The following is a 20,132-nucleotide window of genomic DNA, read 5'->3' as shown; positions in this document are numbered from 1 at the left end:
GCAAAGGGTCGCAGGCTTCCAAGGCCACCCTGGCTCGATGGATCAAAGAACCAATTCTTGAAGCCTACCGTTCTGCTGGGCTTCCGGTTCCATCAGGGCTGAAGGCCCATTCTACCAGAGCCGTGGGTGCGTCCTGGGCATTACGACACCAGGCTACGGCTCAACAGGTGTGCCAGGCAGCTACCTGGTCGAGTCTGCACACTTTCACCAAACATTATCAGGTGCATACCTATGCTTCGGCAGACGCCAGCCTAGGTAGAAGAGTCCTGCAGGCGGCGGTTGCCTCCTCGTAGGGGAGAGCTGTTTTGCAGCTCTAACTTGAGGTATTAATTTACCCACCCAGGGACAGCTTTTGGACGTCCCAATCGTCTGGGTCTCCCAATGGAGCGACGAAGAAGAAGGGAATTTTGTTACTTACCGTAAATTCCTTTTCTTCTAGCTCCTATTGGGAGACCCAGCACCCGCCCTGTTGTCCTTCGGGATTTTTGGGTTTTTTCGGGTACACATGTTGTTCATGTTGAACGGTTTTTCAGTTCTCCGATGTTACTCGGAGTGAATTTGTTTAACCAGTTATTGGCTTTCCTCCTTCTTGCTTTTGCACTAAAACTGGTGAGCCAGTGATCCCACTGGGGGTGTATAGCCAGAAGGGGAGGGGCCTTACACTTTTTAGTGTAATGCTTTGTGTGGCCTCCGGAGGCAGTAGCTATACACCCAATCGTCTGGGTCTCCCAATAGGAGCTAGAAGAAAAGGAATTTACGGTAAGTAACAAAATTCCCTTCTTTACGTTATACACAGCGGCCTGGGTTCTTATATATTCCTATTTGCTTATATACAGCATGTTAGAATGCTGTAATAATATCTTTAAATAATATTTGTTTTTAATAGAGAAAACGATAAAAAAAAAATTACAAGTTTGATATTTTCCACTCTTTTTACACTAGGGGGAGCAGCTGCTGAAATCCTGCTATAGAGCTACTTGTAGAACTAGCTTACATTACAACTGCAGTAAAAGTGGGTGGAATCTGCCCTTCTGTGTGTGATGACACCTCCCCCTCCTGTTCTGGGTGTTTCCAAAAGGATAAGGGAAGATGAAGTTTAGGATCACAGTCCGGAGCCATTTTGTCAGCTTCCGCAAAGTGATCCTAATAGGTCTGAAGTGTCACTAAGGCTAGCTGCATAGTGCTCCACAGTTCCTGCCCCGCTGACGGTTTAGCATTGCCCCGCTGACGGTTTAGCATTGCCCCGCTGACGGTTTAGCATTGCCCCGCTGACGGTTTAGCATTGCCCCGCTGACGGTTTAGCATTGCCCCGCTGACGGTTTAGCATTGCCCCGCTGACGGTTTAGCATTGCCCCGCTGACGGTTTAGCATTGCCCCGCTGACGGTTTAGCATTGCCCCGCTGACGGTTTAGCATTGCCCCGCTGACGGTTTAGCATTGCCCCGCTGACGGTTTAGCATTGCCCCGCTGACGGTTTAGCATTGCCCCGCTGACGGTTTAGCATTGCCCCGCTGACGGTTTAGCATTGCCCCGCTGACGGTTTAGCATTGCCCCGCTGACGGTTTAGCATTGCCCCGCTGACGGTTTAGCATTGCTCCGCTGACGGTTTAGCATTGCCCCGCTGACTGTATCTTGCGCCCCCATATACTGTGCTACCGGCTGGGATCGGAGGTCCGAGGTGATATACGGCGAGGAGGGGTGATATGTAGTGCAGTGCCGCTCAGGCAGTAGATGTCACGCCGCACTTACCGCTCCCAACTGCATGTACTCACCTCAGACCTGCTTGTCCTGTCAAAGATCACCATATATAGCAGCGGAGGCCCGAGGTGAGCACACGCGGGGAAGGGGGTTGAGCGGCCGAGTGGGGAGAAGCATGCCAGGATCAGTTACGGTGCAGTCACCACTGCCCAGCACCAATACTCACCCCATCCATCTCTGCAGGTGACTGGGAAAGTGGAGCACACAGCATACGCTGTGAGCACCACAAAGATGGCGGCAGTCTCCTCCCTCTGCTGTGATCTGGACACGTCCAGATGCTGTTTCTGTGTTAAGTTTAGGGTCGCAGTCTGACAACGGCCTTCTATGCACAGGGGGCTGCCATGAAGGAGGTAACTGTCATTACTCCAAATCCAATGGCAGCCCCCAAGTGCTTCAGTAAAACTAGAATTAAATAAAAACTAAATAGGGAATTTAATTATGTATTAAAAATACTTGATTTCATAATCACTATTATTAATACAAAAAAACACGAGACCTTACCTTCAATGCAATATTTGTTACTTTTTAAAGCTTTTTTGGGGGGCAGAAAGCTAGTAAAAAAAAAAGCTTTTAATCGCCCCAGTGTGTTTTTTTTATTTTTTTTTATTTTTTTTTTTTAATAGTGTCATCCCCTAAAATGCATTTTAAAAGGAATCTATAACCAGGTTTTTCTTCGGCGCTCCATTGGGAGACCCAGACGATTGGGTGTATAGCACTGCCTCCGGAGGCCACACAAAGCAATTACACTAAAAAGTGTAAGGCCCCTCCCCTTCTGGCTATACACCCCCAGTGGGATCACTGGCTCACCAGTTTTCTGCTTTGTGCGAAGGAGGTCAGACATCCACGCATAGCTCCACTGTTTAGTCAGCAGTAGCTGCTGACTATATCGGATGGAAGAAAAGAGGGCCCATATGGGGCCCCCAGCATGCTCCCTTCTTACCCCACTTGTGGTTTGTAAGGTTGAGGTACCCATTGCGGGTACGGAGGCTGGAGCCCACATGCTGTTTTCCTTCCCCATCCCCCTGAGGGGCTCTGAGGAAGTGGGATCTTACCGGCCACCAAGCCCTGAGGCCGGGCTCCATCCACAGACCCATAGAACCTGCTGGATGTGGAGCGGGAGTGCCGTTCAGGGACAAGGCCCTGCAACTTTCAGGTACTCTGTGTCCCCGTATGGCAGGCCACGCACACCCCAGGCTTGCTGGGTGTGCTAGTGCGCCGGGGACTGTAGCGCTGTGCGCTGGGCTTATAGTCCCCGCAGATTACTGGGGGACTTTATGTGTGTGGATCGCCGCGCCGACCGCCCCTGGAGCGGCGGCGCAGCTGCGACTTGTAGTGCGCCGGGGACGCGCCGACCGCGCTTTTACGGCGGCGGCGCTTCTAACTTTAGTCCCCGGTCTTCTGCGGCCTAGCTCCGCTTCGTTAACGCCCCCCACCCTGTCAATCAGGGTAGGGGAGAGACGTTGTTCAATCGGCAGCGCCGAGGGCTGGAGCACGATTTACATGCTCCAGCCCTCTCACTGAGCACAGTAGGACACAGGCTTCGCGCTTTTTCTCTGTGCACGCCCTAGGCCCGCCCCCAGGCTTGCAGCTCCCCAGAACGCCGGCAGCCATTATACACATGCAGTCTGGCTGGAGAACGGACGCAGGCTCTGGGGGACCCAGGCTAGGGGTTTCTGGCGACCACACACCCGCGCTAAGCGGGCGGTAAGCAGCACATACGTGCGGCCCCACTAGTGCCACAGTGTTATATTTTTCGCTGTACCAGATATATTTATATACTGCACTGTAAGGTCGCTTCTTGGCTGTACACCCTATATTGCTTTGAGGAGACAACAGCATGTCATCCGCAAAACGCAAGGGTGCCAAGGCACGGGCTGTATACACGGCTTGTACAGCATGTGGGGCTAATCTACCAGCAGGCTCCAACGACTCTCATTGTGTGCAATGTTCAGTCCCAGTGGCACTTCGTCAGCCAGAGCCTATTGTGGTGGTAGCCCAGGCAGAGACGCCTGTGAACCCTGCCCCGGTGACGGGGACAGAATTTGCAGTCTTTGCTGATAAAATGTCTGTGACTATGACAAAAATCCTGGAGACCTTGCAGTCCAGTCCAGTTGCTCAGACCATAGACACTGCTGTGTCTATGTTCCCCGGTCCCCCTCAGTTGGAACTAATCCGTACTTCAAGGGGGTCCCAGGCATCACAGGCTGAGGGCTCTGACTCCGATGACAGTCCCAGTCCGCCTAAGCGAGCTCGCTGGGAGAGACCCTCCACGTCATCACGCGGATCAGGGTCTCAGCGAGAAGGGTCCCTATATGATGGTTCAGAGGTGGGTGATCAGGAGTCTTGTCCTGACGCCGCACTCAATTTGGATACGCCAGATGGTGACGCCATGGTAAATGACCTTATAGCGGCCATCAATAGGCTGTTGGATATTTCTCCCCCAGCCCCTTCTGCAGAGGAGGCAGCTGCACAGCAGGAGAAATTCCATTTCTTGTATCCCAAGCGTAAATTGAGTACTTTTCTGGACCACTCTGACTTCAGAGAATCCATCCAGAAACACAATACTTATCCGGACAAGCGTTTTTCTAAACGCCTTAAGGATACACGTTATCCTTTTCCCCCTGACGTGGTCAAACGCTGGACCCAGTGTCCAAAAGTGGACCCTCCAATATCCAGGCTTGCAGCTAGATCCATAGTTGCAGTGGAGGATGGGGCTTCACTTAAAGATGCCAATGACAGACAGATGGACCTTTGGTTGAAATCTGTCTATGAAGCTATCGGCGCGTCGTTTGCTCCAGCATTCGCGGCCGTGTGGGCGCTCCAAGCTATTTCAGCTGGTCTGGCACAGGTGGACTCTCTCATACGTCCAGCAGTGCCGCAAGTGGCGTCCCTAACTACGCAAATGTCTGCGTTTGCGACCTACGCTATCAATGCGGTACTGGACTCTACGAGCCGTACCTCAATGGCATCCGCCAACTCTGTAGTTTTGCGCAGGGCCTTGTGGTTAAAGGAATGGAAAGCAGATTCTGCTTCTAAAAAATGTTTAACCAGCTTGCCATTATCTGGAGACAGACTGTTTGGTGAGCAATTGGCGGAAATCATTAAACAGTCCAAAGGTAAGGACTCCTCCTTACCCCAGCCCAGATCAAGCAAACCTCCACAGAGGAAGTGGCAGTCAAAGTTTCGGTCCTTTCGAGGCTCGGGCAAGCCCCAATTCTCCTCGTCCAAAGGGACTCAGAAAGAGCAAAGGAGCTCTGATTCCTGGCGGGCTCACTCACGCCCCAAGAAAGCAACCGGAGGTACCGCTTCCAAGGCGGCTGCCTCATGACTTTCGGCCGCCTCCCTCCGCATCCTCGGTCGGTGGCAGGCTCTCCCGCTTTTGCGACATTTGGCTGCCACAGGTCAAAGACCGGTGGGTAACAGACATTTTGTCTCACGGGTACAGGATAGAGTTCAGTTCTCGGCCTCCGCCTCGGTTCTTCAGAACTTCCCCACATCCCGACCGAGCAGATGCCCTTCTGCAGGCGGTGAGTTCTCTAAGAGCAGATGGAGTGGTGGTCCCTGTTCCTCTTCAGGAACAAGGTCAAGGTTTTTACTCCAATCTCTTTGTGGTGCCAAAAAAGGACGGCTCATTCCGTCCTGTTCTGGACCTAAAACTGCTCAACAAGCATGTGAACGCCAGGCGGTTCCGGATGGAATCCCTCCGCTCAGTCATTGCCTCAATGTCTCAAGGAGATTTCCTAGCATCAATAGACATCAAGGATGCTTATCTCCACGTGCCGATTGCTACAGAGCACCAACGCTTTCTACGCTTCGTGATAGGAGACGACCAATCTTCAGTTCGTAGCTCTGCCATTTGGTCTCGCGACAGCCCCACGGGTGTTCACCAAGATCATGGCGGCAGTGGTAGCAGTCTTGCACTCTCAGGGACACTCTGTGATCCCTTACTTGGACGATCTACTGGTCAAGGCACCCTCTCAAGAGGCATGCCAACTCAGCTTGACTGTTGCACTGGAGACTCTCCAGACGTTCGGGTGGATCATCAACTTCTCAAAGTCAAATCTGTCACCGACCCAGTCACTAACGTATCTTGGCATGGAGTTTCATACTCTCTCAGCGATAGTGAAGCTTCCGCTGGACAAGCAGCGGTCTCTACAGACTGGGGTGCAGGCTCTCCTTCAAGATCAGTCGCACTCCTTAAGACGCCTCATGCACTTCCTCGGGAAGATGGTGGCGGCAATGGAGGCGGTTCCGTTTGCGCAGTTTCATCTGCGCCCACTTCAATTGGACATTCTCCGCCAATGGGACGGGAAGTCAAAATCCCTGGACAGGAAAGTCTCCCTTTCCCAGACGGCCAAGGACTCTCTGCAGTGGTGGCTTCTTCCCACCTCATTATCACAGGGAAGATCCTTCCTACCACCGTCTTGGGCGGTGGTCACGACAGACGCGAGTCTGTCAGGGTGGGGAGCAGTTTTTCTCCACCACAGGGCTCAGGGTACGTGGACTCAGCAGGAGTCCACCCTTCAGATCAATGTTCTGGAAATCAGAGCAGTGTATCTTGCCCTACTAGCCTTCCAGCAGTGGCTGGAAGGAAGGCAGATCCGAATTCAGTCGGACAACTCCACAGCGGTGGCATACATCAACCACCAAGGGGGGACACGCAGTCGGCAAGCCTTCCAGGAAGTCCGGCGGATTCTGATGTGGGTGGAAGCCACGGCCTCCACCATATCCGCAGTTCACATCCCCGGCGTAGAAAACTGGGAAGCAGACTTCCTCAGTCGCCAGGGCATGGACGCAGGGGAATGGTCCCTTCACCCAGACGCGTTTCAGGAAATCTGTCGCCGATGGGGAAGGCCGGACGTCGACCTCATGGCGTCCCGGCACAACAACAAGGTCCCAACCTTCATGGCACGGTCTCGCGATCAAAGAGCGCTGGCGGCAGACGCCCTAGTGCAAGATTGGTCGCAGTTCCGGCTCCCTTATGTGTTTCCACCTCTGGCACTCTTGCCCAGAGTGCTACGCAAGATCAGATCCGATTGCAGCCGCGTCATACTCGTCGCTCCAGACTGGCCGAGGAGGGCGTGGTATCCGGATCTGTGGCAGCTCACGGTCGGCCAACCGTGGGCACTACCAGACCGACCAGACTTACTGTCCCAAGGGCCGTTTTTCCATCGGAATTCTGCGGCCCTGAACCTGACTGTGTGGCCATTGAGTCCTGGATCCTAGCGTCTTCAGGATTATCCCAAGGGGTCGTTGCCACCATGAGACAGGCTAGGAAGCCCACGTCCGCTAAGATCTACCACAGAACGTGGAGGATATTCTTATCCTGGTGCTCTGCTCAGGGAGTGTCTCCCTGGCCATTTTCATTGTCTACCTTTCTTTCTTTCCTGCAATCTGGGTTAGAAAAAGGTTTGTCGCTCGGCTCCCTTAAAGGTCAGGTCTCGGCGCTATCCGTCTTTTTTCAGAGGCGTTTGGCACGCCTTCCTAAGGTGCGCACGTTCCTACAGGGGGTTTGCCATATCGTACCCCCGTACAAGCGGCCGTTAGATCCATGGGATCTGAACAGGGTACTAGTTGCCCTCCAGAAGCCGCCCTTCGAGCCTCTGAGGGAGGTTTCACTTTCTAGACTATCACAGAAAGTGGTTTTTCTGGTAGCGATCACATCTCTTCGGAGAGTGTCTGAGCTGGCAGCGCTATCATGCAAGGCTCCCTTCCTGGTCTTCCACCAGGACAAGGTAGTGCTGCGCCCCATTCAGGAGTTTCTCCCGAAGGTGGTATCCTCTTTTCATCTTAATCAGGATATCTCTTTGCCTTCGTTTTGTCCTCATGCAGTTCATCGGTATGAGAAGGATTTACATTTGTTAGATCTGGTGAGAGCACTCAGAATCTACATTTCCCGCACGGCGCCCCTGCGCCGCTCGGATGCACTCTTTGTCCTTGTCGCTGGCAAGCGCAAAGGGTCGCAGGCTTCCAAAGCCACCCTGGCTCGATGGATCAAAGAACCAATTCTTGAAGCCTACCGTTCTGCTGGGCTTCCGGTTCCATCAGGGCTGAAGGCCCATTCTACCAGAGCCGTGGGTGCGTCCTGGGCATTGCGACACCAGGCTACGGCTCAACAGGTGTGCCAGGCAGCTACCTGGTCGAGTCTGCACACTTTCACCAAACATTATCAGGTGCATACCTACGCTTCGGCGGACGCCAGCCTAGGTAGAAGAGTCCTGCAGGCGGCAGTTGCCTCCATATAGGGGAGGGCTGTCTTGCAGCTCTAACATGAGGTATTCTTTACCCACCCAGGGACAGCTTTTGGACGTCCCAATCGTCTGTGTCTCCCAATGGAGCGCCGAAGAAGAAGGGAATTTTGTTACTTACCGTAAATTCCTTTTCTTCTAGCTCCTATTGGGAGACCCAGCACCCGCCCTGTTGTCCTTCGGGATTTTTGGTTGTTTTTCGGGTACACATGTTGTTCATGTTGAACGGTTTTCAGTTCTCCGAGGTTACTTCGGAGTGAATTTGTTTAAACCAGTTATTGGCTTTCCTCCTTCTTGCTTTTGCACTAAAACTGGTGAGCCAGTGATCCCACTGGGGGTGTATAGCCAGAAGGGGAGGGGCCTTACACTTTTTAGTGTAATTGCTTTGTGTGGCCTCCGGAGGCAGTGCTATACACCCAATCGTCTGGGTCTCCCAATAGGAGCTAGAAGAAAAGGAATTTACGGTAAGTAACAAAATTCCCTTCTTTTCTACCTCCTTTGAGAGCATCATAATGTAGGAAAAGAGACACTGACTCCAAAGATGTATTACTGGGTGCAGTGGTTGTTGATGAGTCAGAGTTGAGAAGGTTAACCATACCCACAGCTCTCTATGTACATTGTCTATTGACAGTGCAATGCTTATCAAAGGATGGGTCATGGTCAGACTAGCAGTCTTGTGAACTCCAGACAGGCAGTGATAAATAGTGAATAAAACTTTCATTAGAAGTAAACCAGCCCTTGACATATCTCTGAATCTCTATTTTAACCCCTACCTCATGCTGTCCTCAGTTTGCATAGCAAAAACCTGCTGACGTATTCTGTTTAAATGGGCTATGCAGTGTTGTAGGAGACATAGCCTCTGTAAAAATGTTATTAGCTCTATATCTGTAATTTGTACAGTGCATGAGAAAGTAACTTACTGCTGATGCTGCCCGCTACGCTTATACACCTGGAAGTGTAGCCAGTGACTTCAGAGAAGAGGAATGGGTGGAGAGCGAATACATGCAGATCTGAATTTACTGCAATTTACAATAGGTTCTCACTGCCACCAATGATGATAAACCATTATCATTGCTTGCAGTGGGGATAATCACCAATTCGGTAATGTAGTAAACTTACGAGTAGCACATCTTTTGTTCTCTGTCCCATCTCTGAGGCTGCTCGCTACACTTCCTAGTGTATTAGCAAAGCGAGCAGCGGCGGCAGAAAGAAGCCTGAGGACATCGTGCCCTACCACTGTATGTGTCACAATTTTCACATTTATATATTTTTTTAAATATTTAGAAAGCCATGTATTATTTTTCCTTATGCTTCACAAATACTTGCTATTTTGGTAAATCACATAAAATCCCAATAAATACATTAGTGGGTTTAACGGGAGAAAAAATGTGGAAAAGTTCACGGGGTATGCAAACTTTCAAGGCACTGTATGTAACGAATTACTCTATTAGGGTGCATAGTCCTTTTCAGTGAAGGATGTGCTATCATACAGGATGGTCCAGAAGCTGTAAAGCTAAGACTTATTACTAATATCTTGTACTTTTTTCTTTTCTAGCTAAGCAGTCCAGAAAGCAGCCTGACCCCACCACTCACCACCACACTGCACCTTGAAAGTGATTTAGAGGCCTTGGCCAATCTGGAAAATCATGTGAAAACCGAGCCAAACAGCACAAACAGAAGTTGTGGCCAGTCTTCCCATGGCTCCCTTGTAAATGGAAAATCCCCTGTCCGTAGTTCTATTCATCGGTCACCAAGAGGGGGAGGTGGAGTAGATGGGACGAATAAGGATGAAGATCCAAATGAAGACTGGTGTGCTGTATGCCAAAATGGAGGAGACCTCTTATGTTGTGAAAAGTGCCCAAAGGTTTTTCACCTAACATGTCACGTACCAACCCTCCTTAGTTTTCCAAGGTAATTTTAAAAAATTTTTAGTTATTGATTTCTTCATTAAAAATGGCTTCTGAGGGTGCTTCTGCTCAGAGGATCAGTATTGTAAGCTAAGGGTGTTGTCCAGCACTGTTCACCTCCACATCAGCCACTGATGTCATTTCCGCACATACTTGCTAGGACGCGTGCACAATCAGCGGGTATCGTGCACTTGTCTTATTCTCATTGTCATCTGCACGACTCTAATTCCTCATGTAGAATTGAGCGGCCCCAGTCAATCCTCTGTTGTCAGATTATAGACAACTTAAGATGATTACTCTAATACTGATAAAAAAAAAAATAAAGAAAGCTTGTAACTTGTTACCCTATTGAACTTTGTTAGGGGATCCAGGCCACTCTAGATCATACATGTCAAGCCCTGGCCCTCATGGTAATTATATTTGACCCTCAAGGCCCCTTCTCTCGGCATCGCTTTTTTTAACTCTCTATTCCGGATGCTGACACTCTTAAAAGCAATAATGAGAGAGGGAAACGATTAGAACTACTGCTATGAAGCCCCGTGATTTCTATGTATGCCCCTGACCGCGAGGAAATACCCAGTGCTCCGGTCGTGTGAGCTGACTCTTAAGATCTGTTAATTACAATCTACTTTGTCCGTGGGACAACCCCTTCAACTTTTGTTTCCATATGAAGATTGTTACATTTGATGATATGGGAAAACTTCTTCAATTGTAGACATTCTTTTAATAAATATCACGGTTGGTCTGCAAATTTGCTTACGTTTTTTTAATTTTGGGCCTCTGAGTTTAAGATCTCTGCTCAAGATTAAAATGCCTGCCATACTCTTAAAGGGAATCTGTCTACAGGTTCTTGCCTCCTAATCTAAGAGTAGCATAGCGTAGGTGCAGATATCCTGATTCCAGCGATGTGTCACTTACTGGGCTGATTAATCAGCAATATATTATCATTAGAGGACTACTTGGCGTGCTGCAGGTAGTCCAGCATATTCATGAACTCTGTATAACTGCTAGCTCTGCAGCAAAGAAAACATTGATTTCTTTGTCGCTCCATTGGGAGACCCAGACAATTGGGTGTATAGCTCATGCCTCCGGAGGCCACACAAAGTATTACACTAAAAGTGTAAAGCCCCTCCCCTTCTGCCTATACACCCCCCGTGCATCACGGGTTCCTCAGTTTTCAAGCTTTGTGCGAAGGAGGTCAGACATCCACGCATAGCTCCACTGTTTAGTCAGCAGTAGCTGCTGACTATGTCGGATGGAAGAAAAGTGGGCCCATATAGGGCCCCCAGCATGCTCCCTTCTCACCCCACTCTTGGCGGTGTTTGTTAAGGTTGAGGTATCCATTGCGGGTACGGAGGCTGGAGCCCACATGCTGCTTTCCTTCCCCATCCCCCTTAGGGCTCTGGGTGAAGTGGGATCCTACCGGTCTCCAGGCACAGGAGACCGTGCTCCATCCACTGCCACTGGGGTATCTGCTGGATATGGAGCGGAGTATCGTCAGGGACATGGCCCTGCTACGTCAAGGTACTCTGTGTCCCCGTACAGACCGCGCGCAGACACACCGCAGCATTGCTGGGTATGTTAGTGCGCTGGGGACAACAGCGCTGCGCGCTTGTGCCACTACTCACTACAGCTTTGCTGAGTTAGTTAATGTATTGGGGACTGCCGCGCCGGCCGCTGCTGTCAGTTTTACACTGCGGCGCGGCTGGGATTTGTAGTGCGCCGGGGACTTCCGCGCTGGCCGTGCCTCTGGACGGCCGCGCTTATTACTCGAGTCCCCGGCTTTTACGGCCTAGTCTCGTGGCTTTTCCCGCCCCCAGGCCTGCCAGTCAGGGGAGGGGCGGGACGCTGTGCCGGACGTCAGCGCCGAGGGCTGGAGTCTGCTTGCATACTCCAGCCCACTCACTGAACACAGTGGGACGCCAGTTTCCCGCACTTTGTCTGAGGCACGCCCACGGTACGCCCCTCTTCACAGGACGCCGGCAGCCATTCCTGTGTGCAGTCGGAGCTGGAGAGGGGAGACAAGCTCTGGGGGAGACACGGGATTCTGGCGACCACACACCCGCTTTTCAGCGGGCGGTAAGCAGCACCTGAAGTGCTGACCCCACTAGCGCCGAAGTGTTCATTTGTACTTTTATGCTTGTATTCTATACATTGCACTGTACGGTCGCTATTCTTGGCTATATACCCTCCTAGATTGCTCAGAGGACAGCATGTCGTCCGCAAAAAGCAAGGGTGCCAAGGCACAGGCTTTCTATGCTGCTTGTACTGCTTGTGAGGCTGTTCTACCGGCAGGTTCCACTGATCCCCATTGTGTGCAGAACCACCTGTGAACACTGTCCAGGTGACGGGGACGGAGTTTGCAGTTTTTGCTGATAGATTGTCTGTGACTATGACTAAAATTCTAGAAACTTTGCAGTCCAGACCGGTACCTCAGACCATGGGCACTGTTGAATCATTGCCCCCTGGTCCCCCTCAGTTGGATCAACTCCGGGCTCCGGGGATGTCCCATGCATCCCAGGGTGAAGGCTCTGACACGGACGACAGTCCCAGACGGCCTAAGCGAGCTCGCTGGGAACGGCCCTCGACATCATCACACTGGTCAGGGTCCCAGCAGGAGGACTCTCTGTATGATGAAGCGGAGGTAGCTGATCAGGATTCTGATCCTGAGACCGCTCTCAATCTGGATACACCTGAGGGTGACGCCATAGTGAATGATCTTATAGCGTCCATCAATCGAATGTTGGATATTTCTCCCTAAGCTCCTCCAGTGGAGGAGTCAGCTTCACAGCAGGAGAAATTCCATTTCAGGTATTCCAAGCGTAAATTGAGTACTTTCTGGACCACTCTGACTTCAGGGAGGCAGTCCAGAAACACCACGCTTATCCAGATAAGCGTTTCTCCAAACGCCTTAAGGATACACGTTATCCCTTCCCTCCTGACGTGGTCAAGGGCTGGACCCAGTGTCCCAAGGTGGATCCTCCAATCTCCAGGCTTGCGGCTAGATCCGTAGTTGCAGTGGAAGATGGGGCTTCACTTAAAGATTCCCAGATGGAGCTCTGGTTGAAATCCATCTATGAAGCTATCGGCGCGTCGTTTGCTCCAGCATTCGCAGCCGTGTGGGCACTCCAAGCTATTTCAGCTGGTCTGGCGCAGATTGACACTGTCACACGTACATCTGTTCCGCAAGTGGCATCCATAACCTCTCAAATGTCGGCATTTGCGTCTTACGCTATTAATGCTGTCCTGGACTCTACGAGCCGTTCGGCAGTGGCGTCTGCCAACTCCGTGGTTTTACGCAGAGCCTTGTGGTTAAGGGAACGGAAGGCAGATTCTGCTTCCAAAAAGTGTTTAACCAGTTTGCCATTTTCTGGTGACCGACTGTTTGGTGAGCGATTGGATGAAATCATTAAACAATCCAAGGGTAAGGATTCATCCTTACCTCAGCCCAGACCAAACAAACCACAACAGAGGAGGGGACAGTCGAGGTTTCGGTCCTTTCGAGGCTCGGGCAGTTCCCAATTCTCCTCGTCCAAAAGGTCTCAAAAGGATCAGAGGAGCTCAGATTCTTGGCGGGCTCAGTCACGCCCAAAAAAGACAGCCGGAGGAACCGCTACCAAGGCGGCTTCCTCATGACTTTCGGCCCCCTCTCTCCGCATCCTCGGTCGGTGGCAGGCTCTCCCACTTTGGCGACATTTGGCTGCCACAGGTCCAAGACCGTTGGGTGAGAGACATTCTGTCTCACGGGTACAGGATAGAGTTCAGTTCTCGTCCTCCGACTCGATTCTTCAGAACGTCTCCGCCTCCCGACCGAGCCGATGCTCTTCTGCAGGCGGTGTGCACTCTAAAGGCAGAAGGAGTGGTGATCCCTGTTCCTCTTCAGCAGCAAGGTCACGGTTTTTACTCCAATTTGTTTGTGGTGCCAAAAAAGGACGGGTCTTTCCGTCCCGTTCTGGACCTAAAACTGCTCAACAAGCACGTGAAAACCAGGCGGTTCCGGATGGAATCCCTCCGCTCCGTCATCGCCGCAATGTCTCAAGGAGATTTCCTAGCGTCAATAGACATCAAGGATGCTTATCTCCACGTGCCGATTGCTCCAGAGCATCAGCGTTTTCTACGCTTCGTTATAGGAGACGAACACCTTCAGTTCGTAGCTCTGCCTTTCGGTCTGGCGACAGCCCCAAGGGTCTTCACCAAGGTCATGGCAGCAGTAGTAGCAGTCCTGCACTCTCAGGGACACTCTGTGATCCCTTACTTAGATGATCTGCTGGTCAAGGCGCCCTCTCAAGAGGCATGCCAACACAGCCTGAACGTTGCGCTGGAGACTCTCCAGAGTTTCGGGTGGATCATCAACTTTTCAAAGTCAAATCTGACCCCGGCCCAATCGCTGACATATCTTGGCATGGAGTTTCATACTCTCTCAGCGATAGTGAAGCTTCCGCTGGACAAACAACGTTCACTATAGATAGGGGTGCAATCTCTCCTTCAAGGCCAGTTGCACCCCTTGAGGCGCCTCATGCACTTCCTAGGGAAGATGGTAGCAGCAATGGAGGCAGTCCCTTTCGCGCAGTTTCATCTGCGTCCACTACAATGGGACATTCTCCGCCAATGGGACGGGAGGTCGACGTTCCTCGACAGGAACGTCTCCCTTTCTCAGGCGGCCAAGGATTCTCTTCGGTGGTGGCTGCTGCCCAACTCATTGTCGAAAGGGAAATCCTTTCTACCCCCATCCTGGGCGGTGGTCACGACAGATGCGAGTCTGTCAGGGTGGGGAGCAGTTTTTCTCCACCACAGGGCTCAAGGTACGTGGACTCAGCAAGAGTCCACCCTTCAGATCAATGTTCTGGAGATCAGGGCAGTGTATCTTGCCCTACAGGCCTTCCGGCAGTGGCTGGAAGGCAAGCAGATCCGAATTCAGTCGGACAACTCCACAGCGGTGGCATACATCAACCACCAAGGCGGAACACGCAGTCGACAAGCCTTCCAGGAAGTCCGGCGGATTCTGAGGTGGGTGGAAGACACGGCCTCCACCATATCCGCAGTTCACATCCCGGGCGTAGAAAACTGGGAAGCAGACTTCCTCAGTCGCCAGGGCATGGACGCAGGGGAATGGTCTCTTCACCCGGACGTGTTTCAGGAGATCTGTTGCCGCTGGCGGATGCCGGACGTCGACCTAATGGCGTCCCGGCACAACAACAAGGTCACGGCATTCATGGCATGATCTCACGATCACAGAGCTCTGGCGGCAGACGCCTTAGTTCAAGTTTGGTCGCAGTTTCAACTCCCTTATGTGTTCCCACCTCTGGCACTGTTGCCCAGAGTGATACGCAAGTTCAGGTCAGACTGCCGCCACGCCATTCTCGTCGCTCCAGACTGGCCGAGGAGGTCGTGGTACCCGGATCTGTGGCATCTCACGGTGGGCCAAACGTGGGCACTGCCAGACCGTCCAGACTTGCTGTCTCAAGGGCCGTTTTTTCCATCTGAATTCTGCGGCCCTCAACCTGACTGTGTGGCCATTGAGTCCTGGATCCTAGCGTCTTCAGGGTTGTCTCAAGAGGTCATTGCCACTATGAGACAGGCCAGGAAACCAACGTCTGCCAAGATCTACCACAGGACGTGGAAGATATTCCTTTCTTGGTGCTCTGATCAGAGATTTTCTCCCTGGCCATTTGCATTGCCCACGTTTCTTTCCTTTCTTCAATCAGGATTGGAAAAAGGTTTGTCGCTCGGCGCCCTTAAGGGACAAGTCTCAGCGCTCTCTGTGTTCTTTCAGAAGCGTCTTGCCAGGCTTTCTCAGGTACGCACGTTCCTGCAAGGGGTTTGTCACATTGTTCCTCCTTACAGGCGGCCGTTAGGACCCTGGGATCTGAACAGGGTTCTGCTGGCCCTTCAGAAGGCACCCTTTGAACCTTTGAAAGATATTTCTCTTTCTCTCCTTTCGCAGAAAGTGGTCTTCCTAGTAGCAGTCACCTCACCTCGGAGAGTGTCTGAGCTAGCAGCGCTGTCATGCAAAGCCCCTTTCCTGGTGTTTCACCAGGACAAGGTGGTGCTGCGCTCGGTTCCGGAATTCCTTCCTAAGGTGGTATCCACCTTTCATCTCAATCAGGATATCTCCTTGCCTTCTTTTTGTCCTCATCCAGTTCATCAATGTGAAAGGGTTTTGCATTTGTTAGATCTGGTGAGAGCACTCAGAATCTACATTTCCCGTACGGCGCCTCTGCGCCGCTCGGATGCACTCTTTGTCCTTGTCGCTGGTCAGCGTAAGGGGTTACAGGCTTCCAAATCCACCCTGGCTCGGTGGATCAAGGAACCAATTCTTGAAGCCTACCGTTCTTCTGGGCTTCCGGTTCCCTCAGGGCTAAAGACCCATTCTACCAGAGCCGTCGGTGCGTCCTGGGCTTTACGGCACCAGGCGACGGCTCAGCAGGTGTGCCAGGCGGCTACCTGGTCGAGCCTGCACACTTTCACCAAACACTATCAGGTGCATGCCTATGCTTCGGCGGATGCCAGCCTAGGTAGACGAGTCCTTCAGGCGGCGGTTGCCCACCTGTAGGAACGGGCCGTTTTACGGCTCTATTATGAGGTATTATTTTACCCACCCAGGGACTGCTTTTGGACGTCCCAATTGTCTGGGTCTCCCAATGGAGCGACAAAGAAGAAGGGAATTTTGTTTACTTACCGTAAATTCCTTTTCTTCTAGCTCCAATTGGGAGACCCAGCACCCGCCCTGTTGTTTTTTCGTGTACACATGTTCATGTTGAATGGTTTCAGTTCTCTGAGGTTCTTCGGATTGAAGTTACTTTAAACCAATTTATTTGCTTTCCTCCTTCTTGCTTTTGCACTAAAACTGAGGAACCCGTGATGCACGGGGGGTGTATAGGCAGAAGGGGAGGGGCTTTACACTTTTATTGTAATACTTTGTGTGGCCTCCGGAGGCATGAGCTATACACCCAATTGTCTGGGTCTCCCAATTGGAGCTAGAAGAAAAGGAATTTACGGTAAGTAAACAAAATTCCCTTCTTTATTAAAATGACAGCAAACGGCTCAGTAAGTGAAAATCTCTGGAATCAGGGTCTCCATCTCTACATTATGCTGCTCTCAGATGGAGGAGCAAAAACCTGGTGACAGATTCCATTTAAGTGTCATGTCCATTTGACTCTCATCTATTTGCCATTCTTACTTTTGGAGTGGTTGTAGTCATTCCTGTTGTCTTTATGATGACCATTGTGAAATTTGCAGTTTACGTGAGATTTATTCTTCATTGCATGTTCAGATGGGCATGTTTGACGATCTTTATATGGAGCATAGTGCCCGTTTCTCAACCTGAACATGTAGCCTTATAGAAAACTATGATGGGTCGGGAGGCCTGCGGTCAGTCAGGCCCATATGAGCCCGGCCTATAGAGAAAATGCTGTTTGTACCTCTAGTTGTAACGGAATGTTCACGCTACAACCGGTGTGTGATGTGTATCCTGGGTGTGTTAGACGCTCTTATTCATATGCTTAAAAAACCGCAGAACTGACTTCAGAATTTATTACACTTTGTTTTCTCTCCTTTTCTGATTAGTGGTGAATGGATGTGCACATTCTGTAGAGACCTGAATAAACCAGAGCTAGAGTACGATTGTGATAATTCTCAACACAGTAAGAAAGGGAAGACCGTGCAAGGCTTGAATCCTGTGGACCAAAAGGTAAGTGTGTTTTGAGGCATCCATTTGTGCTTCTGGCAAAATATAACTGTTTTGAGCAAGATTTTTATATTCTTCATCAAATTACACATCTGTCCTAAGAATGTCAGTGTCAATCAGTTAGGGTGCTTTCACATTGCGTCGTTCCCCAAGTTCAGTGGTCCCGTCGGGGCTTACATCGAACCTCCCTCTAAATATGATTCGACGTGTGCAATGACTGGGCCATTGACTATAATGGTGCAGACAGTGGACCGTTTTCAGGCGTGTATGCCCCAGACGTAGTATTTTTTATGCGTCTAGTGTATTTGATCTAATTCCATTTAACATCTATCTGCGGAGTGCCACGCCACCTTTCTAAGCAAAGCTTAAAGAGGAAATATTCGATACGCCTTCATATGCTAATTTTCCACAAAGGGATGTTCTCCGCCTGCATCTTCGAGAACACACTGTTTTGCAGCCACTTTCTGGTCTTGGTGAGGTGGGCATTCCTACTTGATTGAAAGTTCAGGCTAGTGGCATGACCACACTGATGGCCCAAAATGGTCACTTTTGATGTTGCTTTGAGGCAGTTTTGCCAGTGCAACACCCATACAGTAACAATGAAGCTGGCCCGGATCTGGAGCTAATTGTGCCCTTCAGCACTCCTAGACAGATATAGTGCAGTGCTTACCATCTAAATAGAAAAGAGCTTGTAAGCACTGTGTATGTTTAGCTGCTAGACTGCAGTGGTGGTCAGTCCCTTAGGCAATGAGCTGTGAACATTAAAATACCAAGTTAAAGATACTTTTGAGAAATCTCAGTTCATAAAATGGAAGTTGGAAAGTTGATCGTTTATTTTTAGTGATGCAAGCTATTTTGTAACTCGAAAGTATATGCAAGAGAAATGGCCAGTTCAGCTAGGAAGCAGGTGCAGGGACCCGACATGGCATTGCTGAGTGCAAACAAGGCAAAGAAATCCAGTACTCATGAAAATTGTAGGAAGAACATATCTATTCAAAATTCATTAAAAATCCTGCATCAGGGACAAGAGAATATATATTGACTCGTTTCAAGCACCTAGTGTGCTTTTGATCATGGCAATTTTGTTTTTTAACAAATGAGTTCAAGGGAAACTTTTCAAGGCCATCGAAACGATACAGAATGAGACCCTCTTCCTGCATTCTAATATTCTTGCAGCCTCCGATTAATGTTTTGTATGTGTGCCCATATAACTTATATTAGTGCTGCTTGTCGTATGCTAATTGCATAAAACTGGTCTGGCAGAGCTTTCCTTAATAGAGATTAATCCAGTATCAGATTCTGGAATTACTCCTTGGATGTGACTGATGTCCTGCCCAGAGGCCTGCCATTTCCAGAATTTAATTTTTCAGTATCTAAATTCTATAAATGGAAAATGTGAATTTCCCAGACCTAGAAGTTATCAGGTCCTCTTTCAGTCTTTCCACTTATGTGAAGAGAGTGTCAAATACATGGAAGACAGGAGGGCAGCAACTTATCCCCTGGTTTCACCCCTGGCACAGAGAGAGAAGCTACATGAAAGAAGAAGAAATGAAGTGCCAATCAAGAGGGATCACCAAACAATGAGTAACGGGTCAAAAAAATATTTAGGTTTTATTAATTATGCAATAAATACAAACCCATACAAGTATATAGTTCAGTGTGGTGTCATGCCATAAACAAAATACATTACAAAACCACTAAAACACACCTCTTCACGACGTACTAAGTACGTCATAGATCATGTCAGAGTAATCGCCGTCGGCTGCTTCAGGCAGCCAGCAGAGATCCCTGCACATGTTAGCTTGTTTAAATCCACGATCCACTTGCGCCTGTTGACTTTTTAGATCGTGCTGTCAAAATGTGACAGCGCAGTGTATATGCCAGCCTCGGTAAATCTTCTCACCCGCCACCATCGGAAGTCACGTGACATGATCAAGTAGAGCCGATGGTTGCCATGATAGCACAGGGTCATCTGATGACCCCATGTAGCTATCATGAGTCACTTGTCTTACTACTGGCAGAGCACCGTGTATGAGAGGACAGCAGCATTTCAGCAGATCCAAGCTGTGATCTATAGAAATACAAAAAGCGATTAGACTGCTGATCCTTATAGTCCTCTAGGGGACTAGTAAAATTTTTTTTTTTTAGTTCAAATCAGCCCCCATTCGCCCCATTGAAAATTAAAAGGTTAAAAAAATGAGAGATACACATTTCATATCGCCAGCTTCAGAAATGCCCAATCAAAATATAAAATCAATTAATCTGATCTGTAAATGGCGTAGTGACAAAAAATTCCAAACGCCAAAATTATGTATTTTGGATGCCGCAAATTGCAATAACAGGCGATTAAAACGTAGCATCTGCGCAAAAATGGTATATCTAAAAATGTCAGCTCGAGACACAAAAAATAAGCAGTCACTGAGCCATAGATCCCGAAAAATGAGAACGCTATGGGTCGCGAAAAATGGTGCAAAAAGTGCACGACTTTTTTGGACAAACGTGTGAAATTTTTTTTAACCCCTTAGATACAAGT

General features: G+C 49.9%; 1 protein-coding gene across 2 annotated transcripts in view; it reads left to right on the top strand.

Annotated features, from left to right (window-relative positions):
* The window catches only part of TRIM33 (tripartite motif containing 33), a 253,401-nt gene that overhangs the window by 208,165 nt on the left and 25,104 nt on the right, over positions 1 to 20,132 (top strand). For both annotated transcript variants that reach the window (XM_075335611.1, XM_075335610.1), the window contains exons 15-16: positions 9,561 to 9,916; positions 17,479 to 17,602. In XM_075335611.1, the coding sequence (XP_075191726.1) occupies positions 9,561 to 9,916; positions 17,479 to 17,602 (480 nt within the window). The remainder of the gene's footprint in view (positions 1 to 9,560; positions 9,917 to 17,478; positions 17,603 to 20,132) is intronic.

The sequence above is a fragment of the Anomaloglossus baeobatrachus genome, chromosome 2, assembly GCF_048569485.1.
Source record: "Anomaloglossus baeobatrachus isolate aAnoBae1 chromosome 2, aAnoBae1.hap1, whole genome shotgun sequence".
Lineage (NCBI taxonomy): Eukaryota > Metazoa > Chordata > Amphibia > Anura > Aromobatidae > Anomaloglossus > Anomaloglossus baeobatrachus.
This window is presented reverse-complemented; position numbering and strand designations above follow the sequence as displayed.